Source organism: Jaculus jaculus, chromosome 3 (genome assembly GCF_020740685.1).
Source record: "Jaculus jaculus isolate mJacJac1 chromosome 3, mJacJac1.mat.Y.cur, whole genome shotgun sequence".
NCBI lineage: Eukaryota > Metazoa > Chordata > Mammalia > Rodentia > Dipodidae > Jaculus > Jaculus jaculus.
Genome location: NC_059104.1, coordinates 159936090 through 159961749, shown reverse-complemented (window position 1 = coordinate 159961749; position 25660 = coordinate 159936090). Strand labels below are relative to the sequence as shown.

Below are 25660 nucleotides of genomic sequence, written 5' to 3'. Positions count from 1 at the left end.
AAGTAAATGCACAGATCTATATCTAACTGTAGTGGTTTGAATCAGATACTGCCCATGTGTTCTGAATGCTTGGTCCCCCACTGATGGCAGGCAGAGCATTTCTGGAAGAGGTGTGTTCTGGGTGGGTTTAGGGGTGTTATAACCATCATTCCCTCTTGTTAGATTTCAGCTCACTCTCCTGTTACTATTTTCTACCTGCTATGGCTGAGGCAATGTCCAACCTTTGCTCATGCATGATGTCCCCTGCCATCCTGGAGCTTCCCTTGAGTGTATAAATTATCACCTACTTTTGATTAGTTGCTTTGTCCCAGCAAAGAGAAGGTGACTATAATATCACCTCTGCTTCTCAATGAAAGTGCTATAAACACACATTGGAGAAAAGATAGCCTCTTTCATAAATGGTGCTGGGGAAAGTGGATATGTAAATCCATATGCAAAATCCTGAAACTTGACCCCTGTCTCACCTTTTGTACAAACCAACTCAAGATCTACTGAAAACCTAAATGTCAATCTTGAAAGTGAAACTCTTAAAACACAGGGAAACACTTTAAAGCCATTGGTAGAGGCAATGATTGTCTAGTTTGGATCCACAAAAGCAAAGAAAACAGTACTAGAGTGAGAAGACAACATCTAGGAAAAATGTCACTATCCATGTGATAGAGAGTTATTATCCAAAATATGTAAGGAACTCAAAAGATAACAACAAAACAAGCTATGTAATTTAAAATGGGGGCACTATCTGAAAAGACCCTTCTCAGAAGACAAACAGATGGCCAAGTACTAAATGAAAAATACTCAATGTCATTAGCCATGAGAGTCATACAAATCAAAACTGCAACAAGATAATACCTTATTCTACTGAGAGTTGCTATTTTACAAAGAACAACAAATGTTGGTGTAGACATGGAAAAAAAGTAACTCATTTGCTTTGGTTAGAATGCAAGTATGGCCTTATGGAGAACAGAATAGAGGTTCCTCCAAAGACTAAAACTAGACCAACCATATTACCCTGCAGCCCTGCTGCTGACTATATATTCAAAAGAAATGAAATCAGCATGTCACAGAGGTTTCTGTATGCCCATATTTATTACTTTTCTATTTACAATTGCAAAGATATGAAATCAGCCTTTGTGTCTATCAGCAGATTAATGGATAATGAAAATGTATTATAAATATCTGATGGAGAATTATTAGTTACAAAAAGTAAAATATTATTATAATTTGCAGCAAAATGAATATTATTGGAGAGCATTGTAGTAAATGAAATAATCCAGACTCAATAAGATGAGTATCACATTATCTTTTTCTTATGTGGAGGCTAAAAGGAATTGACTTGAAACTAGAATAACGATTAGTAGATATTGGGGAAAATGTGTGTGGTTGGGAGGGCAAAGAAAAGGTGTTTGAGTTTGTACATGTATGATCTAGCATACTGGATGTCAATGTGTACAATTAATACATGTTAATAAAAATTAAGCCCTAATTATCTTTAAAAAGCACTAATAAATAGAATTTTGATATTAACCAGAAACTCTGAGTAGTTGGAGTTGAAAATCTATAATGTTCTCAGATTTAGGAATTGGGAGGATCATCTTTCTCTTTACCCCAGTAATACTTCCCTGCCAGTTCCCTGTGATGTAATTTCTCTGAGGCTATTCCAGAAACCCTTTCTAACTATCTGTCCTGCCCGCATGAAGGAACAACAATGTTTTTTTATTTCTTTATTTGAGAGTGACAGAGAGAGAGGGAGAGAAAGAGACAGATAGAAAGGGAATGGGCACGCCAGGGCTTCCAGCCACTGCAAACGAACTCCAGACGCGTGCGCCCCCTTGTGCATCTGGCTAACGTGGGTTCTGGGGAATCAAGCCTCGAACCAGGGTCCTTAGGCTTCACAGGCAAGCGCTTAACCACTAAGCCATCTCTCCAGCCCAGGAACAACAGCAATTTTAATGGTTGATTTTGATGTATATTTTCTCTCTTTGTTTTCTACAATACTTTCAGATTCAGATGAATTTTATTCCCAGCCCAAATAGATGATTTCTGCAGACCTTGCCCCAGACTTCAAGGATGTCACATTGACTATCCTTAGCTGGTGTTTCCCTGAGAGGTGAGCCTCTGAGGTTCTTGCCTGCCAGTGCCTGTATATGATCTCTCTTCCCACTCATCTTAGGCACTAGGCACTTCCAAAATTCTCATTTAAAAATATTTCTAATGGGTCTCTATTTGTTTTCTTCTACATCTGAAGGTGGTTATTTGGCCATTTGCAAACAGACATGCACAAACAAAATGCACATGGAACCAGTTTTTGAAAGTTGATAATTATGTCAGGCATATGTTCACATGTGGCATATGTAGGTACATGCATGTGATATTAATTCCATGGGTTTATTATATGGAATAGGAAAATATTTTCAAAATGAAAATCTCAGAAACATCTGTGTATTTTCCCTACTTCTTTGATTATTTGTTTTGCTACAAATACCTATTTTATGAGTCATGATAAATGAAATCTAAGACAGAAACAAAGTGTCACTGATGATAAATTTATGAATATACCAGTGACACAAATAAATGTGCCTTGTATTTTTCTGCAAATCCCTGATTAAAAATCTGTAATGTTCTCAGATGTTCTGCTGTGTTTTTATTTTCAACCGGGACCAATTTGTGGTTAAAGTTCGTGACAGAGACAAATCATCCAGCTGGTAGGCCAGGACACTCTAGTTTTACTTTTTGTGGGTGGGGAGCAGGAGCCATGTTTCCAAGACTTAAAAAATAAAATTGCTGGGCGTGGTGGCACACACCTTTAATCTCAGCACTTGGGAGGCAGAGGTAGGAGGATCACCAGGAGTTCGAGGCCACTGTGAGACTACATAGTGAATTACAGGTCAGCCTGAGCTAAAGTGAGACCCTACCTTGGAAAACCAAAAACCAAAACAAAACAAAGCAAAAAAAAAAAAAAAAAATCCATAGAAGGGAAAGGGAAAGAGACAGAGGGAGGGAGTACAAGATAGAAGACATACATGCATTAAACTTTCTGGTATGCATAAGATAATGATGAAAAGATGTTTCCAAAAAGTCCCCTAAAGGAGGGCTGGAGAGATTGGCTTAGCAGTTAAAAGTACTTGCTTGTAAAGCCAGACACACAAAGTGTATATGTGTCTGGAGTTCATGTGAAGGGACGAGAGTTTCGGCGTGTCCATTCTTTTTCTCCTGTCTTTCTCAAATAAATCAAAAAACAAACAAACAAACAACAAACAAGCTATTTTAAAGAGTACCTTGAAGAAAGAATATAAATAAAGGATTTTGCACAGTGAATCCAGGTCATTTTAGCCAGGGCTCTTCCAAAGCAGTCTCTACACTGCACTCTCCTAAAAGAAACCATATACACTGGGGTCTGTGTGAAAATAGTGTCCCTGGAAGCTGAGGAGGGCACAGTGTATGTGGCAGCCCAGTACCACTCTAGACAAAAGGGAATTTGCTGTAAGAATACTGAGAAACCTCACCATTGCTCAAACAACTAAAGAAGATATAGAATGCTCAACACCCAAACAAGTTGGGCTACATACAGCTGAACTACAAATTAGCCAGGGATTCGAACACAATGAAGACTGCGATACTGTTCCCTGAATCCATCCTGCTAAGTGTGCACTCTATTCTCTCTCACCACACCTTTAAATATGGTAGCAAACACAGCCACCACTGACCCTAAGCTTTCTCTCTCTCACACATATATTTGTTCCTCACCAGTCACTGACCCTAGCACTATTGGGGTTCAGGTTAAAAAATCTAAGGGACGCAATAGGGCAAGGAATATAGTTTACAACATATATTGTGCATTTTCAAGATGTTAAAAGAGGGGATTTTTTATCACAAGGAAATGCTAAGTGTTGAAGTGTTGGATAGGATATACTCATTGCTTTGATTTGATTATTTCACAACATATGCATGTATAGAAACATCACAATTTACTTCATAAACATGTATAATTATTATGTATCAGTTCAAGACAAAGTAAAGCTCTTTTTAGAAATCCCAGAGAAGTATCTGATATACTCAGAGTTGATTAGGTGTTCAGCCCTGTGCCATTAAATGATGACAGTGGGCATGGTCTATGTGGGCATGAAAATAACTTGTCAATAGAAGTCCTTTCCAACATCTGTATAAAGGTTCTGTAAACATCAATTTTAATGAATGCATAACAATAGGATGAAATTGGAACTCATTAACAAAAGTACTTGAGAACTTCTCCAAATGTATGGAAATCACCTCTCTTAACTAGCCAGTAGGTCATAGAAGAAAGCATCAAAGGGGGGAAAATCCTTCTAAATAAAGGATAATAAAGGAGACATGCAATATCAGAACTTATGGGATCCAGCTAAAGCAATATTTAAAGGAAGATTTATACTAGTGAATGAGTACTATAAAAAAGATCTCACCCAAACAGAAGGAGGACTGCTTGGAAAGAGGAGGATGCTCAGTGGAATAGGGGGAAGGGAGGGGAGAAAAAAAGGGAATAGGAAGAGAATATGTTCAATTGCAATATGTTCTAATGTGAAGATTCTCAATAAAAATGTTAAAAATATCGCCAGCCAATAATCTAGCCTTCTATCTTTTAGACTCTGAAAAAACAGGCCAAAGTAAACACAGAACAAGAAGCAAAAGGGAATAATAAATTAAGGTTAGAGCTGAAATTCATAAAACAGAAAATAGAAAAGCCACAGGGAAAAATTAACAAAACCAAAAATTGATTGTTTGAAAATGGTTAATAAAATTAGTGAACGTTTAGCTAGACTGACCAAGAAAAAGGGAAGATCATTCACTAACATTAAGAATGAAGCCATGGGGCTGGAGAGATTGCTCAGTGGTTCAAGGTACTTGCTTGCAAAGCCTGATAGCCTGGGTTCTATTTCCCAGTAGCCACATAAACCCAGATGCACAAAGTGGCACATGTGTCTGGAGTTTGTGTGCACTGGTAAGAGGCCCTGACCCTCAGATTCTCTCAGTTTGTAATTTTTTTTTTTTTAATGAAGCCATACCTGTAATCCTAGCACTTAAGGGGCTAGTGTGGAAGGACTGTAGATCAAAGCCATCCTGGCTATATATTGAGCCTTTGTCCACCAAAGACAAATTTATAAGTCAATCAATCAAAAAATAACAAAAACCTAAAAAGAATCAGAAGGATTACAGAAGAAGGGCTATTACTAATTTTACAGAAACTCAAAAATGTTAACCACTTAGATGACAGACAAGTGAGTCAAATTCTTAGCAAGATACTAACAAAACTCATGTAGGAAAAAAAAAATGAGTAAACCAAAACCCAGACGCTCTAAGTAGAAACAACAGCTAAAGAGATTGAATTGTTAATTAAAAGAATTATACTGGGGCTAGGGGAAATGGCTCAGTAGTTCAGGGTGCTTGCTTGCAAATCCTGCTGCTGTTATAGGTTCAATTCTCTAGCCAGTCACGTAAAGCTGGGTGGGCATTCATTTGTAGCAGCAAGACCCTAGTAGGCCATAAACATACACACATGTGCAAATAAATAATCACAAAATTATCTACATCAGATGGCTTTGATGATCAATTCTAGTAAATAATGAAAAAGAATGAGTACTGATCTCACAAAATTTTCCAAAAATTAGAAGAGGAAACATTTGCTAACATACTCTGAGTCTACTATTACCCAGATGCCTAAAGTAGATGGAAATATCGTGATGACAGATGACTACAATCCAATATATCTTGCAACAATAACGATGCCAGGGCTGCAGAGATGGCTTAGCAGTTAAGGCATTTGCCTGGGAAGCCTAAGGACCCAGGTTCGATTCCCCAGAAACCATGTAAGCCAGATACAAATGGTGGCACATGCATTGGAGTTCATTTGCAGTGGATAGGGGCCCTGGAGTGCCCGTTTTCTCTCTCTCTGTCTCTGTCACAAATAAATAAAACTAAACTATACAAATAACTTTAAAAAATAATGACACATCTGGCTTAAACAATGTTATATTTTAGGGCACTTTTGTTATTTTCCATTTTAGGTACTTTAGTACTATGAATGTAACACTACATTTAAAATTATTTTCCTGGAATAGATTCTGAGCAGTTGAATTATTGAATTAAAATTATAGATAGGAAATTTGACACATGTCCAGATTGTTTTCAAGTGGTCTATACTAACTGACATTTCTGCCAGCAACCACTTATTCTAAGTTCATAACTGGTCCACTGATGGATCCTGATTGCTTGTTTTCCCTTTCACACCCCCTTTTTCTCCTAATTACCTTATTATAATGTAAGGCATTTATGAGAGAACATTTTTAAATCCATTAGCCAAGGGCAAGATTTAGTCAGGCACTTAATAACAGAGCCAGGATAAATCGTACAGTGGGGAAATTAAGTCCCTCCTCTTCACTATCTAATTCCCTGCTTGAGGGCCAACTTTTAAAAAAATCAATCACTTGTCACAAAAGCATAAACTTCAAAAGCCTTTAAAACGGGACAATAATAAAATGTAAGAAAACAATGTATTTGTAAGCCAGGACATCCAATCCATAGACATATCGAAATGACTGGTGGAGGAACATTTCTGAGCATGGTGCCTGCACTGTTCTGAGCAGCCGACAAGGGAGGTGTTGTCTACCGCCATTACTGCTGACAGTCTTGAAACAACTTAAGAGAGGCTTTACAAATTGGTCCTGGTGTGGTATTTTTTTTTTTTTTTTTTTTTTTATTGGTGGGAGAGGAAGGCGGGTGTGTGTGTGTGTGGGGGGGGTGCTGTTATTCTGGACATAGTGGTTGCTTTGGCAACCTCAGTTTAGGAGGAGTTAACTTGTTACAATTCCAAGTGGATGCAACCTCAGATGGCAAATATGAGAGGAATACAAGAGAACCACACACGCAAGATGGGCTCTTGCCCTGTGCCGTTTGCCACAGCTGTTTCCGGTAGTTCCTTCTGCCTTACGCACTGCAAACTTTGTGTGGTTACTATGCCATAGGTTTAGTTTTGGGGGAAAAGAATTCAATGAACTTCAAATTTATTGAAGCAGATGAGATTTCTTTTGTACTATTGTCAGCAAGAAACTCATTCGTTTATTTATAAATCAATTACAAAAGTTATCAATATATTTATATTTATTATACATTTTATAACAAAATTTATTTATTGATTACTATTTTTCACTATGTGCCAAAACTTCTGCTGAGTCCTTAAACATTGGACTTTATTTATAGATTCACAGTTAGGACTAGAGTAAAACCATAACATTTAGTAATATATGCTGCTGAATGCTTTGCCAATTTACACAGCATTTCTCAGAGTTTGTGACTGAATGCTTTGACTAAAATTATCTAGCATTTTACTATTATGTCCTCAACCACTGTGGCATACACAACAACCCAGGGGATCTAAGAACAACAAAATTAAGAAAAACTCAAAATTATCCCTTTTTACTTTCCTTATTTTTGAGAAATTAATTTTTTTCAGAGAGAGACTGAGAGAGAGAGAGTGAGTAGGTACGCCAGGGCCTCCAGCCACTGCCAATGAACATCAGACCCATGCTATCTCCTTGTGCATCTGGCTTACATGAGTACAGGGGCATAGAACCTGGGTCCTCAGGCTTCACAGGCAAGCGACTTAACTACTAAATCATCTCTCCAGCTCTACTTCCCTTATTAAAAAAAAAAATTCTTATCATTGAGACACACTGGAATTATTCTTAACTTCCCATGTTTTCCTGTATATGTTAGATAGGAAAATGGGCCAATTCTTGATTGCTATGTTATTTTCCCCCATTTTGCACTTTACTGCTATCTTCTATAATTCAAAAGGCTCTTGTCAAGGACCAGATAGGACTAAGCCTGCTGTGGTTTTCAGCATCCAACTGGCCACAGCAGGTAACAGCAGTAAGAACTGGCAGGAAAAACTTCAGGGACATGCTTGGGAGTTAGCCTGCTGATCAGTGTTGGGTGAGGATGGTGTTTTTCAGGAGCCAGAGAAGCCAATTCATGTCCAGAGAGAGCAAGATTCAGACTCGAGGAGAATGAGGAGAGCCGGGTTTCCAGTGTGACTTGTGCTAGTTACTTCTAAATTTGGGCCTATTTATCTATAAATTATGTACAGAGACCAGCTGATCTCTAAGGACTTTTTGAAAAAATTCTTCTTCCATTCTAAAATTCTGAAGTATCATTCCAGGTAAAATTTTAAAAATGTTTTTTAACATTCTCCAGATGCATTGATAATTGATGAAGATGTTTTTTATTCCAGAACCTGACAAGATAGCCCATAAAGTCCCATTTTAATGAGCCTTGGTACACTGATGCAGTCCATGCCCAGATGAGAGCCCTTCTCTCACTGAATCTGGTTGTCTCTACCCTCATTTCCCATAGTCATCTAGTTTAGAGCTTTAGGCTTGAACAGTGTTCCACTGATGCTAGGTATACATTTCGTCTTCAGCTTAACTCTGTCAGGACCAGAGTCTTGTCTTAAAATTTCCTTTTGAACTCTCTGTACCCCAAAATCATATATGAGACACCACAGAAAAATACTTGCCAGCAATCATGGTATTCATTACCAGCATTTAGTAGATGCTCACTCATTTGGCAGGTACTTCTCAAAATGCCTTTTATTTAGTTTTTAAAAAATATTTTATTTATTTGGGAGAGTGGGAGTAAGAGAGAGAGAGAGAGAGAGAGAGAGAGAGAGAGAGAGAGAGAGAGAGAGAGAGAGAGAGAGATTGAGATTGGGCCTCTAGCCATTGCAAATGAACTCCAGAAATGTGACACCTTGTACATCTGGCTTAATGTGGGTTCTGGGGAATTGAACCTGGGTCCTTAGGCTTCTCAGGCAAGTGCCTTAACCACTAAGCAATCTCTCCAGCCCTCAAAATGCCTTTTATAGATGAATTATTCTAAGTGCATTACACGCTTCTCCTGTTAACTGGCTACACATTGATTGCATTCACATTTTATAATGAAGCCTAAAGATGTGAAACCAAGGCTACTGACACAGAGAAAGGTTTAGTCACTTGCATGATGGTTGATACATCTTGGAGTCATAAGCCACCTTCCATGTCAGGTAGTTGGGTTCACAGTAAGCTCTCACCTTCTATAGGACCCTGCCTTTTCTGTGACCTTGGTAAAGATTCCAAGTATGTATTCCACTCTGCTCATAGCAGACACCAGCAATAACCCTGTTAACAACTTCTCCAGGGAAGTTATTGTCTATGATATTTAAGACTTATCAAACCTAATCTCTCTTACTTTATCATTTTCAAGTAGCCCAAACAGTAAGATTTAGTCCCTAGGATTGAAATACTACCTGTGAGTCTCATAGTGTGCTCATTCACAGGGAGCATGTTACCTCTTATTTTCACTTCTTTGTTCTCTTTCTCATTTTTTGTTACTGTCTCAGGCCAGTATTAACCACATACCCTAAAGGTGCTATGACCCCCCCCCCCCACACAAGGATAGCAGGGAAGCTATAGTAGTGTGAAGAAAAGACTTAGTCAAATCCATTCATTGAATTATACCAACTTAAGCTGGCCGGATCTTCTATTTCTTTCCTGTGTTCAATGCTATCTCATAAGCCACTTTTTAGTTTAACTCACCTTGAAATTAGAGCTACAAAAACTCTAAAAGACCTCACAATCTGTGACAGAAATCCCTAAGTTAATAATACAATGTGACAATATGTGCCAAGAGCTAAAGGGATACAGAGAATGCAAGATCAAGTATAGAGTATGTAGGCAAGCAAGAAGTGAAAGATGAGAAAACAGTTAAGCTTTATCTCTTCAATCAGCAATTATTTCTGAAGCACTATATGCAGGTGCTCACACTAGGGGCTAAAGCACAGCCAGGACTAACTCAGGAAAGATGCTCTGCTTCGGCTTACTGTCTAACAGGAAGCAAAAGGCAAATATCAGGTTATAAAGGCTGTAGGTGCTCAGATGAGAAACTCCTGGTCCTGTTCTTCATCCCTGTACCTATCATAGGGTAGGAAGTCACTTTCCCCCTACCTTTCAGCTTCGACCTCTGTCAAACCAGAAGTTGGGTGAGATGACTTGAAGGTGTTTTACAGTATTTCCAGTCTACGCTTGTGAGGATGTTTCTTCTTCTAGCCTGTCCTTCCTCCTGCAGGCAGTGGGGAGAGGTGCCCAGCTTCACCATTAGGATCTTTGATGACTCCATTTCTGGTGATAGTTGCTTCTTGTCTTTCTCCATCTAATGCCACCTCTAGACCCATCATATTCTTTGTGACCGAGGAGTGACTGGAGACCAGCCAATAAGTAAAGTACCATAATAAAAGTAGTTTTTATAATGCTGAGTCTGATTAAATTAACTCTTATTTCCTTGCTTGAAGGAAAACAACGGGAACTTAAAAATAGAGGCAAATACCATCTACTACTGAGACTTCTGGCCCTTAGCCAGTAGCCCTGTGTTGGCACAGTGAGTCACAGTCATTAGGACTCTCACTAGGTGCTCAGTCAGTTCAACTGTGTGACAAGAGAGTTAAGAGGTGGGTGGAGAATGTTGACCTCTTGGTTTCTGCCTGTGGGTTCTTTGATCTAGCAACAGTGTGTCTTTCATCTAAACATTTCCTTTGAGATGCATTTCCCATGCTATATGCAAGTGGATGGCATTTGCTCAAATGGCCAGTCAGGAGTGGCTCACACTTACATTGAAAGAGTATGTGAGTCATCCAAAAGCTTCTTTAACAGTTCTTTTTTTTTTTTTTTTGTAAGACAAAAACCAAATACTGTGTTCTAAACTTGGGAGGTAAGGACTTCCAGGACAGCTGGCTAAATTTTCAAGAGTAGCAGGTAACAGAATAGATTCTCACCTTGCTAAGTTTTAAATTCCTCTAAAATTATAGACTGTAGAGATAAAATCATTGAAAATGTCCACAGAAATATCACGAGAATAAAATACTCTAAAAGCTTCAATATTGCCTTTTGAGAACAACTCCCCTCTTATTCACTCACACACACTTCCTTTCCAGTTCTTGCCTGTTTCAAGCTCAACAGGTTTATTTTCATTTCTGCAGTAGGCAGTGACCATCACTGGAAACCAAATGTCACTTTAAAGCCTGAGAGAACATACTATCACTTCCTTCCAATGCTGCTTATGCTTGGGAACTGACGTTTGCCCCCCCACGGTGTGGGGTCATAGCATTCATACAAGAATTGCATTCCACTTGTGGGAGAAAAATGTACTTGCATTGTGGGCTGGAAGGTGAAGGTGAAATTGGGATTATGGAGAGGAGGGGGACAAGGGTCAACACAACCACTCATTTTTGAAAATGTCAGGATGAATGATACTTAAGTCTTTGTATGCCAACTATAAAATTAAAATAGAAATAAAGTGTACTTGAAGTATGTAGCATCCTGCCTGGGAAACAGTATCTAGTACAAGATATTATCTCTCTCTACTTACCATCAGCCTCAGGGCTGAAGCTTGCACATCCTAGTAGAAACTACTGCATTTGGATGGATAAAGCAAATGTGGTCTGTATACAATGCGAAGTTTATTCAGCCAGAAAGCAGAATGGAACCCTGTCACTTGCAGGAAAATGGGTGAAACTGGAGATCATTATGCCAAGTGAAATGAGCCAGTCACAGCCATACCTACCCACTACTTAAGGATTCTAGATGGTCTACTTGTGGCTCCATCCTGGACTACTGCACTGTTCAATACAGTCAAGCGGGGCTCTGCCAGGGCATGCACTCCACAGCTGGCAGCTGCTTTACTGTTCTTGTTCACTGGTTTCCCCAAGTGTTATTCATGATCAGGCTTCCAACAGCAACAAGCACACAGTGTAAACTAGAAAAGGAAGCATAACAATCTCACCTTTCCTTAGGCCAGTTCTTTTTTTTTTTTGGTTTTTCAAGGTAGGGTCTCATCTGGTCCAGGCTGACCTGGAATTAACTCTGTCATCTCAGGGTGACCTTGAACTCATGGCAATCCTCCTACCTCTGCCTCCCGAGTGCTGGGATTAAAGGAGTGCGCCACCACGCCCGGCCATCCGTAGGCCAATTCTTGATGAATGGAATGGGAGTCAAGTTTTGTTTTTTGTTTTTTTGAGGTAGGATATCACTGTAGCTCAGGCTGACCTGGAATTCACTATGTAGTCTCAGGGTGGCTTTAAACTCATGGCGATCCTCCTCTCAAGTGCTGGGATTAAAGGTGTGCGCCACCAGGCCTGGCTGGGAGTCAAGTTTTATGTGATGGATTTGGGTGAAAATAAATAAAAGACATTAGCATAAAAGGAAGGCTTTTTCCAAGGATAGGAAAGGGGGATAAGAAGGGGAAATAGAAGGGCTGAGTATAATCAGAAGTGTGCTATATGCATGTCTGGAAATGTTGTGATGAAACCTATTACTTTATACATAAAAAGCAGCCATAGTATGGAGTTGGGCATTTAGCTCAGTGGAGGTGTGCTTGCCTTGCAAGAACAAGGCCCTGAGTTCTGTCCTGAGCACCAGGGGTGGAAGTGGGGATAGCACAGCAAGTATCGAGAACACCAAGGGAGGTGTTCCCAGTGGAACAATTGCAGTGATGGAGGTGTATAGGTGTATACTACAGATCAGAAGTGCCAAGGAGGGAGGCAGTGATGCTGGAGGGGGCTCTGAAGTATGCTTTAGGTGTCAAGTAAAGACTAAGTGGGGGAACTTGTCAGTAGCAAAGCTGAGGTCAGACTAGCCCAGTGGGGTGTACAAAGTCACCCCCAGGCTTCAGTTTTGTGACATGGTCAAATGTGACAAGCACATGAGATACTCTCTGCAGTGGGCCTATGGACATTCCTTCATAGCAGGAGAGGGGCAGGGAAAGAGCTGGAGCCTTGCCTTATATCTCAGGAAAATTTTGTGCCAGGTCTTCAAAGATGCATGAGGTCTGGTGGCCCATGTGTAGGTTGAGAGGGATGGGGTGGCAGATCGAGGGGCAGAGAGTACCACCTATCCAGGCATGGGGAGGTTATTGTCCACATTGGGATGATCTTTGATGAGGCTGCTTTGGGGTCTCCACATTCCTGTAAATAACCCCTCACCCACGCTCAGTCAGAAAGCCCAGCTGGTTCACTGAGGTAAACTCTGGTGGGATTGGCTTTTAGTTTATAAGGGCTTCCTTGCCCGGGAGAGCAAACGATCATCAGTTCTCCCCAGAAAATAATTCATACAACAGCCTCCATCCTTCCCCCATTCCATGGGAAGGGGGGATTCTGAGAAGCTGTGTGGATGGGGTGTGGGATCTGGAAAGGAGTGGGGCTCAGAGGAACAGTGGAAAGGACATTCAAAGGGCAGGTATGTGAAAGGCCATCAGTTACAAATGGTTCCACGACATGTTTACTTCTGTGAAAGAAGGCGGGAATTAATGAGGAGCACTACCGATTTTTTTTTTTTCAGAGCTCAGCATCTATCCTTTTATCATTTTTAATCAGTAGCTTGGCTTATAAATCTTGAAGGAGAATTTTGCAGCTGACAGAGAAAGTCACAAAAATTATCCATCAAAGTCTAGGCACGAGCTTCTACTTACTATCGTGTGACATGCAGCTGTAAATAATGAGAATGAGAATTAAAGATAAATGGGTAAGAGCTTATTTCTGAGACTTCTCCACCCACAGTAGGTTTAAAATAGCAAGCTCAGTGGGGTGGGGGCTGCTCTAGGCAGACATCTGGTGACAGGGCCAAGACACAGCTGATCACCATGCAGTGAGGTGGGAGGATGTCAAGGGGGGGCGGGGTTCAGAACAGGTCCTAACCACAGGGCAATGCCAGTGGCTACCCAGGGGTCTGACGTTTGATGACTGAGGTCTGTGAATACTCTAGCCTGCCAGTGTCTGTTAGGAGCTGGGTAAAATAATGGGGTCTAACCGTGACCTTCTCACTGGTTCTCTCTGTGCACTGTAGCCAACTAGATGCATGAGTACTGAATCTTCCCAACACTGGCTGGCTTGACTCCAAAGACACTCCCATGCAGTAGTCGCCACAAAGGTGATATGAAGACCTAAAATTACTACAATGTCACTGGTCATGTGTGGTTTTGAATTATTTGGTAATATGTTAGACATACAGAATACTTATTTTATAAATTTATTTAACTTTATAGGCAAGAGCTATAAGCTACTTTTGTGTTACTATATCTTTAGGTAACATCACTAAGGTTCAGTGGGCTGTCTAGAAGGATGATAATTTTAATTAAGATAGGGCCTTGGCCTAAACGGCACCACAGTGCTGAGAAGATGTGACGGAGGAATGTTCAGCACTGAAACATCTCTAATCATACCTTCCAAGGCTCCGGGTCCAATGCAGAAGAGGGGTCAGAAAGAATATAAGAGCTAAAGGAAGGGTAGGACTGCTTACAATGCAATTGACCAGACAGAAATTGGCCTCAATATCCATGACCTTGCAGTGCCTAGAAATACCTTCACAAGACCCTCATAATAGGAGGAAAAGATGTTGACATCAAAATAAAAGACAGACTAATGGGGAGAGGGAGGGAATATGATGGAGTGTGGATTTTTGAAGGGGAAAGTTGGGCAGGGGAGGGAATTATCATGGTTTATTGTCTGAAAGTATAGAAGTTGTCTATAAGAAGTGGAAAAAGGATGCACACACACACACACACGTACACACACACACACGCACACACAGTAAAAATTTTTTTTCTTAAAAAGGGCTAGGGGTTGGAGAGATGGCTTAGCAGTTAAGGCACCTGCCTGCAAACCCAAGGAACCAGGTTAGATTTCCCAGGACCCATGTAAACCAGATGTACACAGGGTTGCATGCATCTAGAGTTTGTTTGCAGTGAGTGGAGGCCCTGACCCTGATGCCCATTCTCTCTCTCTACCTGACTATTTCTCTCTCTCAAATAAATAAAAATAAAAACTTTAAGAAAGGGCTAGAGAGGCTCTTATGTAGTTCCCATTTCATGGGATTGTTGTGAAAATTTAAAAAGAGAAATCCTTGTAGTTAGCAAAATGCTTGGCCTACAAGTCTTTGATGAATGCCAGTTATATTGTTATCATATTTTAGAAATGCTAATCCAAGTTGAATCCTTTATTGGCCCAATGTGAACTTTGCTTATTTACCCAAAAGAGCTCAGATAGATTTTGGGGGTCATCTGGGCTTGGGGGGTAGGGAGTACTTTACTTCTAACAAAGCAATTATCCCACTAAGAAGCAATTATACATATGTGTATTTTTAAAATAAAATATTTTTCATTTTCATTTATTCATGAGAAAGAGAGAGAGAGAGAGAGAGAGAGAGAGAGAGAGAGAGAGAATGGGCATATCAGGGCTTCTGGCCACTGCAAAGGAACTCAGATGCATGTGCCATCTTGTACATCTGGCTTACATGGGTACTAGGGAATTGAACCTTGGTCCTTAGGCTTAACTGATAAGCCAATTCTCCAGCCCAGCTATATGCATTTTTCCTCCCCATTGCAATTAAAAAAAAATTTTTTTTTGAGGTAAGGTCTCATTCCAGCCCAGGCTGACCTAGAATTCACTTTGTAGTCTCAGGCTGGCCTCGAACTCACAGAGATCCTCTTACCTCTCTGTCTCCTGAGTGCTGGAACTAAACAACATGCCTGGTTCTCCCAGTTGCAGTTTGGGCTTGTGCTCCTAGCATTTCAATCCACTGAATGCCCACTCCTTGGAAGGTATTCCCCATGAATGAAGTGCCTGGGTTTGTTCTACCCACTGAACTAATACCCCCAATTCTTCAGGGCAATTTAACACAAGCCAGTTATAGACAACAAAAGGGCTTCATTGAGCCTTCCAGGAAAAAAAAAAAAACACGTAACATTCACATTCAGAAAAAAGAGGGCGAAATAGCTTTACAAATATTCACACAGTTGTCAAAACCTGAAAGGCGACTGGCATCTCTGCAAGTTCTTTGCTTCTTTCCAATGAGGAGGGCTGCAACACGCGGTGACAGGGCTTGTAATAAACTGGGAGCTGTCACATGTGGTTGTCACCCAAAGTTCCCAAGTCTGTGCATGAATGGAAACTACCTGGCATGGTCCTTTCAGCCAGCACGAAAGGACGCCTCCCTTTGCTCCCTGTGTCCCAACCCCCGGGTGAACAGGGACAGTTACTTTTACTGTTCTTCCCCTAAATGTACCTCAAGAACACAGAATAGGATAAATTATAATTCTGAGCCAAGATGCAAGTTTTACTGTTTTATGTCATTGCCTTTGGCATTAGATCTATGGGGCTTATTGAATTATCATGGGTAGATACACAGAAAATTAAGAATAAGCCATGCATGGTCAGTTTTAGAAAAGTATAATTTTAATTACATTCAATATTATAACTCCGTGGGTTAGGATAGCTCACATCTTAACGAAGTGAGCTTAGCCTGCTTTGGATGGCATAGCCAGTGGCATAGTTGAGGTCTAGGTTTACTGAACGCATGAGAGGAACAGATCAAATATTGAGCGTGCCAACTTCAAAGGAAATCGAAACCTCCCCAAGACCATCTGATGTTTGCCAAGAGCAGGGGAAAAGGCTCAGGCATATTTGCTTTCTTCAAGCCCTAGGCTGCTGCTGGACCTGACGAACTGTTTCATGAACAAAATGTATACCAAATGCTTGCTTGCTCATGTGTCCAGCAGTACCTGGGCATGAACATATAGACATGCCACTTATTTCCTCTGATTCTGCCTTTTCATTTGTGAAATGGAGAGGGTATCAAAGTACTCTGCAAACTATAGTGTTGATTTTCTAGTATCTATAAAGAAATTCAGGCTAAGGAATTGCCAGTCTAACATTGATTTCAATCTTTAAAAAGTTTCTTTTTCAAAAATTTATTTATTTATTTGGGAGAGAGAGGCAGATAGAAAGAGAGAATGGGCACACCAGGGCCTCCAGCCACTGCAAACGAACTTCATACGAATGTACCCCCTTGTGCATCTGGCTGACATGTGTCCTGGGGAATTGAACCAGGGTCCTTAGGCTTTGCAGGCAAGTGCCTTAACTGCTAAGCCATTTCACCAGCCCTTTAAAAAAGCTTCTTTTAGTGAAAATTATATTTATTCTGCCCTGGGTTGGTATTCACCTTTCCTCAGTGGTTATTTCAGAATCATGCATAAGCTCATACTGTCTTTTTTTTTTTTTTTTTTTTTCCCGAGGTAGGGTCTCACTCTAGCCCAGGCTGACCTGGAATTCACTGTGAAATCTCAGGGTGGCTTTGAACTCACAGCAATCCTCCTACCTCTGCCTCCCTAGTGCTGGGATTAAAGGTGTGCGCCACCACGCCTGGCTTAGCTCATGCTGTCTTAACAGCCACAAAGAATACCTAGTACCAGAGATATCAGTTGGCAGGCAAGGCAATAGTATTGTGCTGGGTTATTAGGGAGATACCCATTTGAGGGCAGGCCTTAAAGTGCACACATCATTTTAAGTTCTAATAGGGACTTTTTCTACCTCACTGATCTTTTGCCATTATCCTAGTGGCACAATTACTTTGCATAGTTCACTTTAAAAATATTTTATTTTTATTTATTTATGAGAGAGAGAGAGAGCGAGCGAGCAAGAGCGAGAGCGAGAGAGTGCGAGTGTGCATGTGTGCAAAGAAAAGGCAGAGAAAGGGCATTCAGCCATTGCAATCGAACTCTGGACACATGTGTCACCTTGGGAACCTGGCTTATGTGGGTCCTGGGGAATCGAACCTGGGTCCTTTGGTTTTGCAGGCAAGGCATGTTAACTGCTAAGCAATCTCTCCAGCCCACATAGTTCACTTTTTACTATTTTCTTCAGTATCATATGCTCACAGATGAAATGTTTAATGCTCTATTCAATGCCATGGCCACCTGTGGTCTCCCTTCAATTCCTATGCTATTATTTCTGAGTTAGTTGAATTTATTGAGTGCTCCAGTTGCCTCTGCTCCTCCAGTCATTCCCAACTACCTACCCTCTATTCTCAGCAAAAGTCCATGAGCTTTAAGGTAAGTTCTGGGATGGCTGAAGTGGTCTTTTTCCAGTGGTCACAGCGTATCTTATACAGAGAAGACTTACTGACATGAAAGACAGTTACACTCAGATCAAGAGACCATCTCTCAAAAGGCAACAATAAATTGTTCAGCTCTCCATTCATAGTCTATAGCAAAAAAAAAAAAAAACCCAAATAAAACATAGACTACACTTTCTAAAGTACAAAGCACAAAATTCCCCTCCCCCCCCACATTTAACTCAATAATTGTTGGTCAATTGCAATGATTTAGAATAGCTCAACAACAGATCATCTCCCCCTAATTAGGAGCCTACTGGAAGTTATTGTTGAAATTCTTTTCAGACATTACATAATCTGTCATAAACAAGACATTCTATTCACATAAAAACAAGTATAAAGTCAAAAAGAGGCAAGAACCATATGCTTTTCACTTGCTGGGATCTTTTCTGTAATGACTGTGCTGAAGAAGCTGGATGACTAGATGGTCACATCATCTGTATCTTTATCTCTTAGTAGTGATGTTTAAGCTCCCAGATAATTAAGGTTTTGGTCAAGTGAAACCCACAAGCTCCATGGTATGACTCTAAGGCTTTTACCACAAGTCATGTTAGGGGAAGTTTGATAGTGAATCAGTAGTTATGCATGAATAACTCCCACAGCAGACATGAGCCAAATTATCTGAATAATAACCTTCTCAATTAAGAGGTTCATGCTCTCATCTGATGAGACTATACTTGTTATTCATAAATTACTTCTGTTTATATTACTTTAACCCTAGCATCACTAATTAAGTGCATAGAATTATCTAATAACATCTAGAATTGGTTCATCCCTGAGAATGCTTTAAATAATCAATTGTTCCATTTTGCACAAACAAGAATCATGTTACTGTGTCTGCTGCTTACCAGCTCTGGGACTTGGGTAAGTTCTTTCCAAACTTTAATTTTTTTTAATCTGTGAAATGGACACATTAATCCTAGTTAATCAGGGTTATTGAAGTAGCAAATAATTATAAAAATTATCTGGAGAAGGCGCTGGGAGTACAGTCCCATGGTACTGTGTTTGCTTATAAGCAAAGGTTCTGGGCTTGATGCCCAGCAGAGAGAGAGAGAGAGAGAGAGAGAGAGAGAGAGAGAGAGAGAGAGAGAGAGAGAGAGAGAGAGGGAAAGAGAGAGAGAGGGAGAGGGAGGGACAGGGAGGGGGGAGGGAGAGAGAAAGAGAAGGAGAGAGGAGGAGAGAAGAACAGACACAGAAAGAGAGAGAGATAGATTGTACAAAATAAAGATCTCTGTGGAAGTCAAGAATAACCACTGCATTGACTAGAATGCAGTAGATTTCCAGCACAATAAGTAACTACTCAAGAGTGGTGTAGAATTTTTCCAGTGCAGCTAGACAGTATGGCAGAGAACTCAGAAATATGTCAGATTTGCAGGTTCAGGGGTGAGGACTGGAGGCCTGAGCTAATCCCTGTTGTTTGGCTCCACCCTTCTGCCTACAAGAATCAGCCCTCACAAATTCTCTCCCTCGCCAGAGAGTAGGCAAGCACATGATCAGAAACAGCTCTTCTACAAGGGAGTGAGGGCAAAGATGGAGCCACCGTGTCTTCCTCTCCATCAGTGGATGAAGGGACTTAGAGTCTTTAGAACAGAGTATTGTTGAGAAACGGGTTTTAACCCTATTAGGGGACTGTGAGATGTATGTGTATGGATGGGAAAGGGCTAAATGAATACTTCTAGGAACCATATATGTACATATTTAAATAGAATTCCTATTTTTACACATGTGGTAGTTGAGGCTTAGAAATAAGAAAGCTGAAATATGTTGGTAACTTTGAAATCAAACGTTTCCACTATGTCTGTGTCTTACATATTGGTGTGCTTAATGGAATCTCTGGGGAGCTTGTTAAAATATACATTCCAACTCTCAGAGACTCTGATTTCACAGCCCTGGTATTGAACCTGGGCATCCCATATCTAATAAAAGCCTCAGGTAATTTTGATATGGATGGGTGTGATAGGCCACACCATTCCCTAACACACTGCTAAATATTTTCTGATTTTTTTTCACTATCTCCATAGCCTGTCTGTGGTTCTAAGTCAGGTCGTCATGCATTACCTGTATTACTGACATGGATTCCCACTGCCTAAGGCTATCTCCTTTGGGACATTTATTCCGCATTGCTGTGGTGATCCACTAAAACTATAGCCTCTACAAAACACTTCCAAAGGCCTTCCCTGGTCCTCAAGACCAAGGCCCTTTATTACATGGTTCCTGACTTCCCCCTTGCCTTATCTCTTGACATTCCAGCCTTTGTATTCAGGATAAAAAATTATTTATTGGGGGAGAGGAGAGCAAGGAGGCATGGAGGGAGGGAGGGAAGGAGGGAGGTAGGGATGGAGAGAGAGAGAGAGAGAGAGGGAAGGTAATGAATAAGAATGGTAATACCAGGGCCTCCAGCTACTACAAATGAACTCCAAATGCATGCACCATCTTGGGCATCTGGCTTACGTGGTACTGGAGAATTGGACTTGGGTCCTTAGGCTTCACAAAGTGCCCTAACTGCTAAGCCAGCTCTCCATCCCTGTACTTTGAGTTTTGTGCTGAAATAATATTTTGGCTCCCAGAGGCACATGGGGCTGCATCCTGCCTTACGTGCTATCATGCCCACCTACAACGTCCTTCCTGTTCTTTGGCATTACGTTAGACTCTTGGACTTTCCTTTGAACTCTGAGAGGCTTAAGCATTGCTGGCTAGAGTTCAAGTAGTATCCTGCACTCACCCCTCACTCACTGCTTACCAGATTTTATTTGTTATACACAAATACTTTTGTGTCTATAGAACATTTGTTGATTCCCAGAAGCTGGAGCCATGACTTATTCATGATATGTTTCCATTGCCTAAATCATTACCTGGCTCTTGATATAGCTTCAATGCATATCTGTTATACTGAAAATCTTAAAAACAAACAAAGCAAAACATTGAGCTAGTGAATTTCTGATACTTCACTTCAGCAGACTCTTTCCAACCTAAATTATGTCAAAGCTTCAGCTCTCTGAGGCCATCAAAATGACATTGAATTTCAAACATTTTTTTGCAAATTTCACAATTTTTGTACTTCATATTTTCTCTGTGCATGAACTTGACCAAACATATTCAAGTGTCAATATATACAATCTTAAAAAAAGGTTTGAAAAATATAATTATCTCAGGGAACAGAAAAGAACTATAAAAATTAAAACATAAAATATGGACTGTGCACATATGTGTATGTATGTATGAATGTGTAGTATATAATGTTTTTTCTAGTTATACATAGTACTATTATCCATATTTATACATATATAATATGTAATACTAAATATCATATGTATATTATGTATATGCAGATTAACTTGTTTTATTTTAAGAAAGAGAAAAAGAGAGAAAGAGAGAGAGAGAATGCGCGCGAGTGAGAGAGCGCACACACAGCACATACCAGGACCTCTAGCCACTGCAAATGAACTCCAGACACATGTGCATCTGGTTTACATGGGTACTGGGGAACTGAATCTGGGTTCTTAGGCTTAGCATGTGAACACCAGCCCATAACTTGGTGTTTTTAACAGAAGTACTTTTTGACCCAATAGAGACATCTATTGAGAAATGTTTGGCATAAGAATTCATAAAGGGCATAAGATTTATTCTCAGTGCCATCCCATGGACCAGCAGTTTCTTTGTCATTAACTTGATGAGTAAATATACTATGAGGAACATGTGTTTATTCATCCCCAGTGAAAACTGTTAATTTGCTAAATTTATCATCTGTGATATTGTATTGTTACAATTTGTCTGCCTATATTGTGTTTGAGACATCACTGAGATGACAGGTCCTGTCTTTTTAATTTGTTTGCTGCTTCACAAGATGCCCAACACAATGCCTAGTATTTTATGGCACTCAAGGTTCTAGAAAAATAACTCAAGTACCAATGGACCAATTAATGCCCAAGTTCTTCTGTGAAGTGCTCTCTGGTCATTCCTGTACTCATTAATCTGATTTCTCCTAGCTCTTGTATATTCTACTAGTAAAGCTTTTTCACAGCTTGCTCCATTACTACTAATTGATTCCAATGTTCTTCCAGGGCAATAATCATGACTTTCACTGCAAGCTCCTTGGATACTTTTGTGTGGTCTAACTGCTAGCTAGTAGTGAGACTATTCAAGATAACCCATTCTCTTTCTCATTTCAAATATTTTTTTACTCCTCTTTTCATGATAAACTTATCACAAGATCCCCAGTAGTGCAACCTCTATAACCACCACTTATTTCTGTAGTCATTGTTATCAATTCAAGGTGAGTGTCCTCTTCCAACCAAATTCTTCACATACTTGGTGGCTGCCTACTTTCTTCAGTGTATTCTTGGCCTTTACCTTCCTCTGTGTTCTGATTTGGGATAAGAAATCTTCCCAATGTATTGTTCTCATGGGAATTAAAAATGAAATTAGAATCCTACAGCTCTCCAGACACAAAAACCAACTCAACAGATAAAACACCTAAACATAAGAGCAACAACTATAAAGCTCTTAGAAAAAAATATTGTGTAATCCTGTATGATCTTGGATTAGGTAATAGTTTCTCATATATGACATAAAAGGCACAAGTAACAAAAGAAAAATAGATAAATTGGATCTCATCTGAACTTAAAACTTTGTATCTCAAAGAACACTGGCAAGAGTATGTGAAGAGATTCAAGTAAATGGAAAAGAAAACTACTTGAAAGGCATTTATCTGATAAATAATTTATTTTATTTATTTATGAGAGAGAAAGAGGGAGGGAAATTGAGAGAGAAAAAAAGAGAGAGAGAGAGAGAATAGGTACAACCAGGGGCCTCTAGCTGCTGCAAATGAATTCTAGATGCATATACCACCTTGTGTATCTGGCTTTATGTAGGTATTGGGAGTTGAACCTGGGTTCTTAGGCTTTGTAGGCAAGTGCCTTAACTGCTAAGCCATTTCTCCAGCCCCATGATAAATCTTTTATTTATTTATTTGAGAAAGAGAAAGAGAGAGAGAGGGTGGGGGAGAGAGAGAGGGAAGAAGAGAATGGATGTGTCAGGGCCCCTACCCACTGCAAATGAACTCCAGATGCATGCTCCACCTTGTGCATCCAACTTTATATCGGTGCTAGGGAATTGAACCTGGGTCCTTTGGCTTTGCTGGCAAATGCCTTAACTGCTAAGCCATCTCTCCAGCCCTGATAAATAATTTTAAAGCAGAATATATTAAGAGCCTCTACAATCCAGTAACAATAACAGCATGAAAACATTGTAATGAGAAACTGTAACCCTCATATATTGTGGTGGAAATGAGAAATGTGGCCACCACTCTGGAAAACAGCCTGGCAGTTCCTCAACATGTTAAGTATGCAGTTATCACATTGCTGAGAGGACCAGCAGTTTTAGTCAATGAAAATAAAAACCTATGTTCACATAAAAATTTGTACACAGATGTTCACAGTAACATTATCCACAATAGCTAAAAATTGGAAACAACAGAAATATCTGTCATTTTATGTGGGCAATAAAAAGAAATGAAGTGCTTATTCATGCAACACTGTAAATGCCACTTACAAACTGCAATGTAGGATTAGCAGTCACACAAAACCATATTTGTATGAAATATTTATATGCATATCTTTAAATGTACAAAGTAGATTACTGATGGAGGCTAGGTGGGGATGGAGGGTTGGGGAAATGAGAAATGTTGCTGATGGACACAGGATCTCTTTATGGAGTAATGAAATACTCTAAAATTGATTATGGGAATAACCATAAAACTCTAAATTTAAGTGGGTAAGTTGTATGCTATTTGAATTATATCTCATTAAAAATATTACTTAAAAGATGTACATGTGAGTGAGTATGTTAATTTTGGTAATTTTTTGATAAATTTCTCCTTTCTTATGTCTGTCACAACAATCCACATATTCACTTAAATGACTATCTTTATAATTATATTATCTTCATAATGTGTATCAAACTAGATATATTTTCTAAAGAACAGATAACTTCTTACAAAATTTGACTTTTTAGAACACTAATTAAAAGAAAAAAATGAGTACACCTACACTATGTTTTATTCTTCATCACAGTCAATACCTTGCCTTCACCAATACATCATTTCTGTTCATCACTAGTTTTACCCTCAGTATATATAATATATTTGCAGTAAGCCCACTTTATCAGAAATTACATTCTTACTTTTAACAATATATTTATAACAGTGCTCTACTATCTAGTGGCTCTATTATTTCTTGGCTATGAACAGCCCAAATGTTAATTATTGTTATCAGGAATCCACAGTAACTGAGAAAACTCAATGCTTCCATCACTTTGTACCTACCCCTTTTGAATCAATTACTCCAGGCTTCGCATTAAACTTCACCGTCTTCAATCGGGCACGTTCCTTTCTTTCCACCCTAACAGAAATAAAAAAATAAAGAGTCTATTACATGAGAAGGCATTTATGATTAACTTCCTTATTAAGTAAAGAACACTTCTTCCTCTTATCCTTACCATTTAAATAAAATGTGTTCTAAAATATTTTGCTTTTAGTCTTGGTATAAAGTCTCTAAGCTTCTAGTATGTTCCTTGAAGCTTTTGTGTTACATGTACCAAGAATCACAATATTTGGAGGTAACAATTGGAGAGGAAAACAAAACCATTTGTTATTTAAATGCTCAAATGAATTGATCAAAATCTATTTGAGAAATTCATAACCCAGAGACCAATACCTGAGGAGGAAACAAACACTGCTCCTCCCTTTCCTCCTTTCTTTCTTCTTGAGAACATTGCTGCATCTAGCTTCTCTCAAGAACCAAATGTGTCCTTCTGTCATCTTTGCAGATCTATCATCTTACTTGAATTTCATTCCCATATTTAATATCTATTGAGTAAGTACCATGTTAGCAACCAAGAAGCTGGGGAACAAAGTAAAGACAAATCTAAATCAGAGGCTAGAGAGATAGCTTAGTGGTTAAGGTACCTGCCAAGCCTACAGACTCATGTTCAACTCTCCAGATCCCACGTAAGCCAGATGCACAAGGTAACACAAGTACGCAAGGATGCACATGTGCACAGGATGGTGCAGGTGTCTGGACTTTGACTGCAGTGGCTGGAAGCCCTGGCAAGCCAATTCTCTCTCTCTCATAGAAAAATAAAAAAAAAATAAAAAATCTAAAGCATGATTCTGCCAAACATTGATAGTGATGTGCTCATGGCAAGAACAGAGATGTAAACAAGCACTTTTAATGGCCTATCATGACACTGTTGACATCAGTGTGGGTGTACCTATTTTATTTAGGAGAAGAAAGGAAAGATGGAGAGCAATGAGGTGAGTTCTTGGAAGGAAGTGCCAACTTATTTGAGACTAGAAAGATGAGTGAGAGCTTGGGAGAAGGAAAAAGTCAGTGGAAACTCCAGATAAAAGGAGCAGCAACGCCATGAGCAAACTATAGTATTGTGGGAATACTGTTGCATGGGGTCTACACAAGATGAAGTGAGGCTGGCGAGGTTGTAGGGCTCCTTACAGAGGGGAATAAGGACTGGGTATGGCTGTGCACACCTATAACTCCAGCACTTGGGAGGTAGAGGTAGAAACATCGCTAGTTCAAGACCATCCTCAGTTACATCTTGGTGTTTGGAGACTTTATGGTCTGTGTGCTAGGGCTTGTTGCATT

General features: G+C 39.8%; 1 protein-coding gene across 21 annotated transcripts in view; it reads right to left on the bottom strand.

Annotated features, from left to right (window-relative positions):
• Positions 1-25660, bottom strand: part of Dlg2 (discs large MAGUK scaffold protein 2) — a 1944997-nt gene that overhangs the window by 47221 nt on the left and 1872116 nt on the right. For all 21 annotated transcript variants that reach the window (XM_045145568.1, XM_045145570.1, XM_045145572.1 and 18 more), the window contains one exon: positions 24325-24400. In XM_045145568.1, the coding sequence (XP_045001503.1) occupies positions 24325-24400 (76 nt within the window). The remainder of the gene's footprint in view (positions 1-24324; positions 24401-25660) is intronic.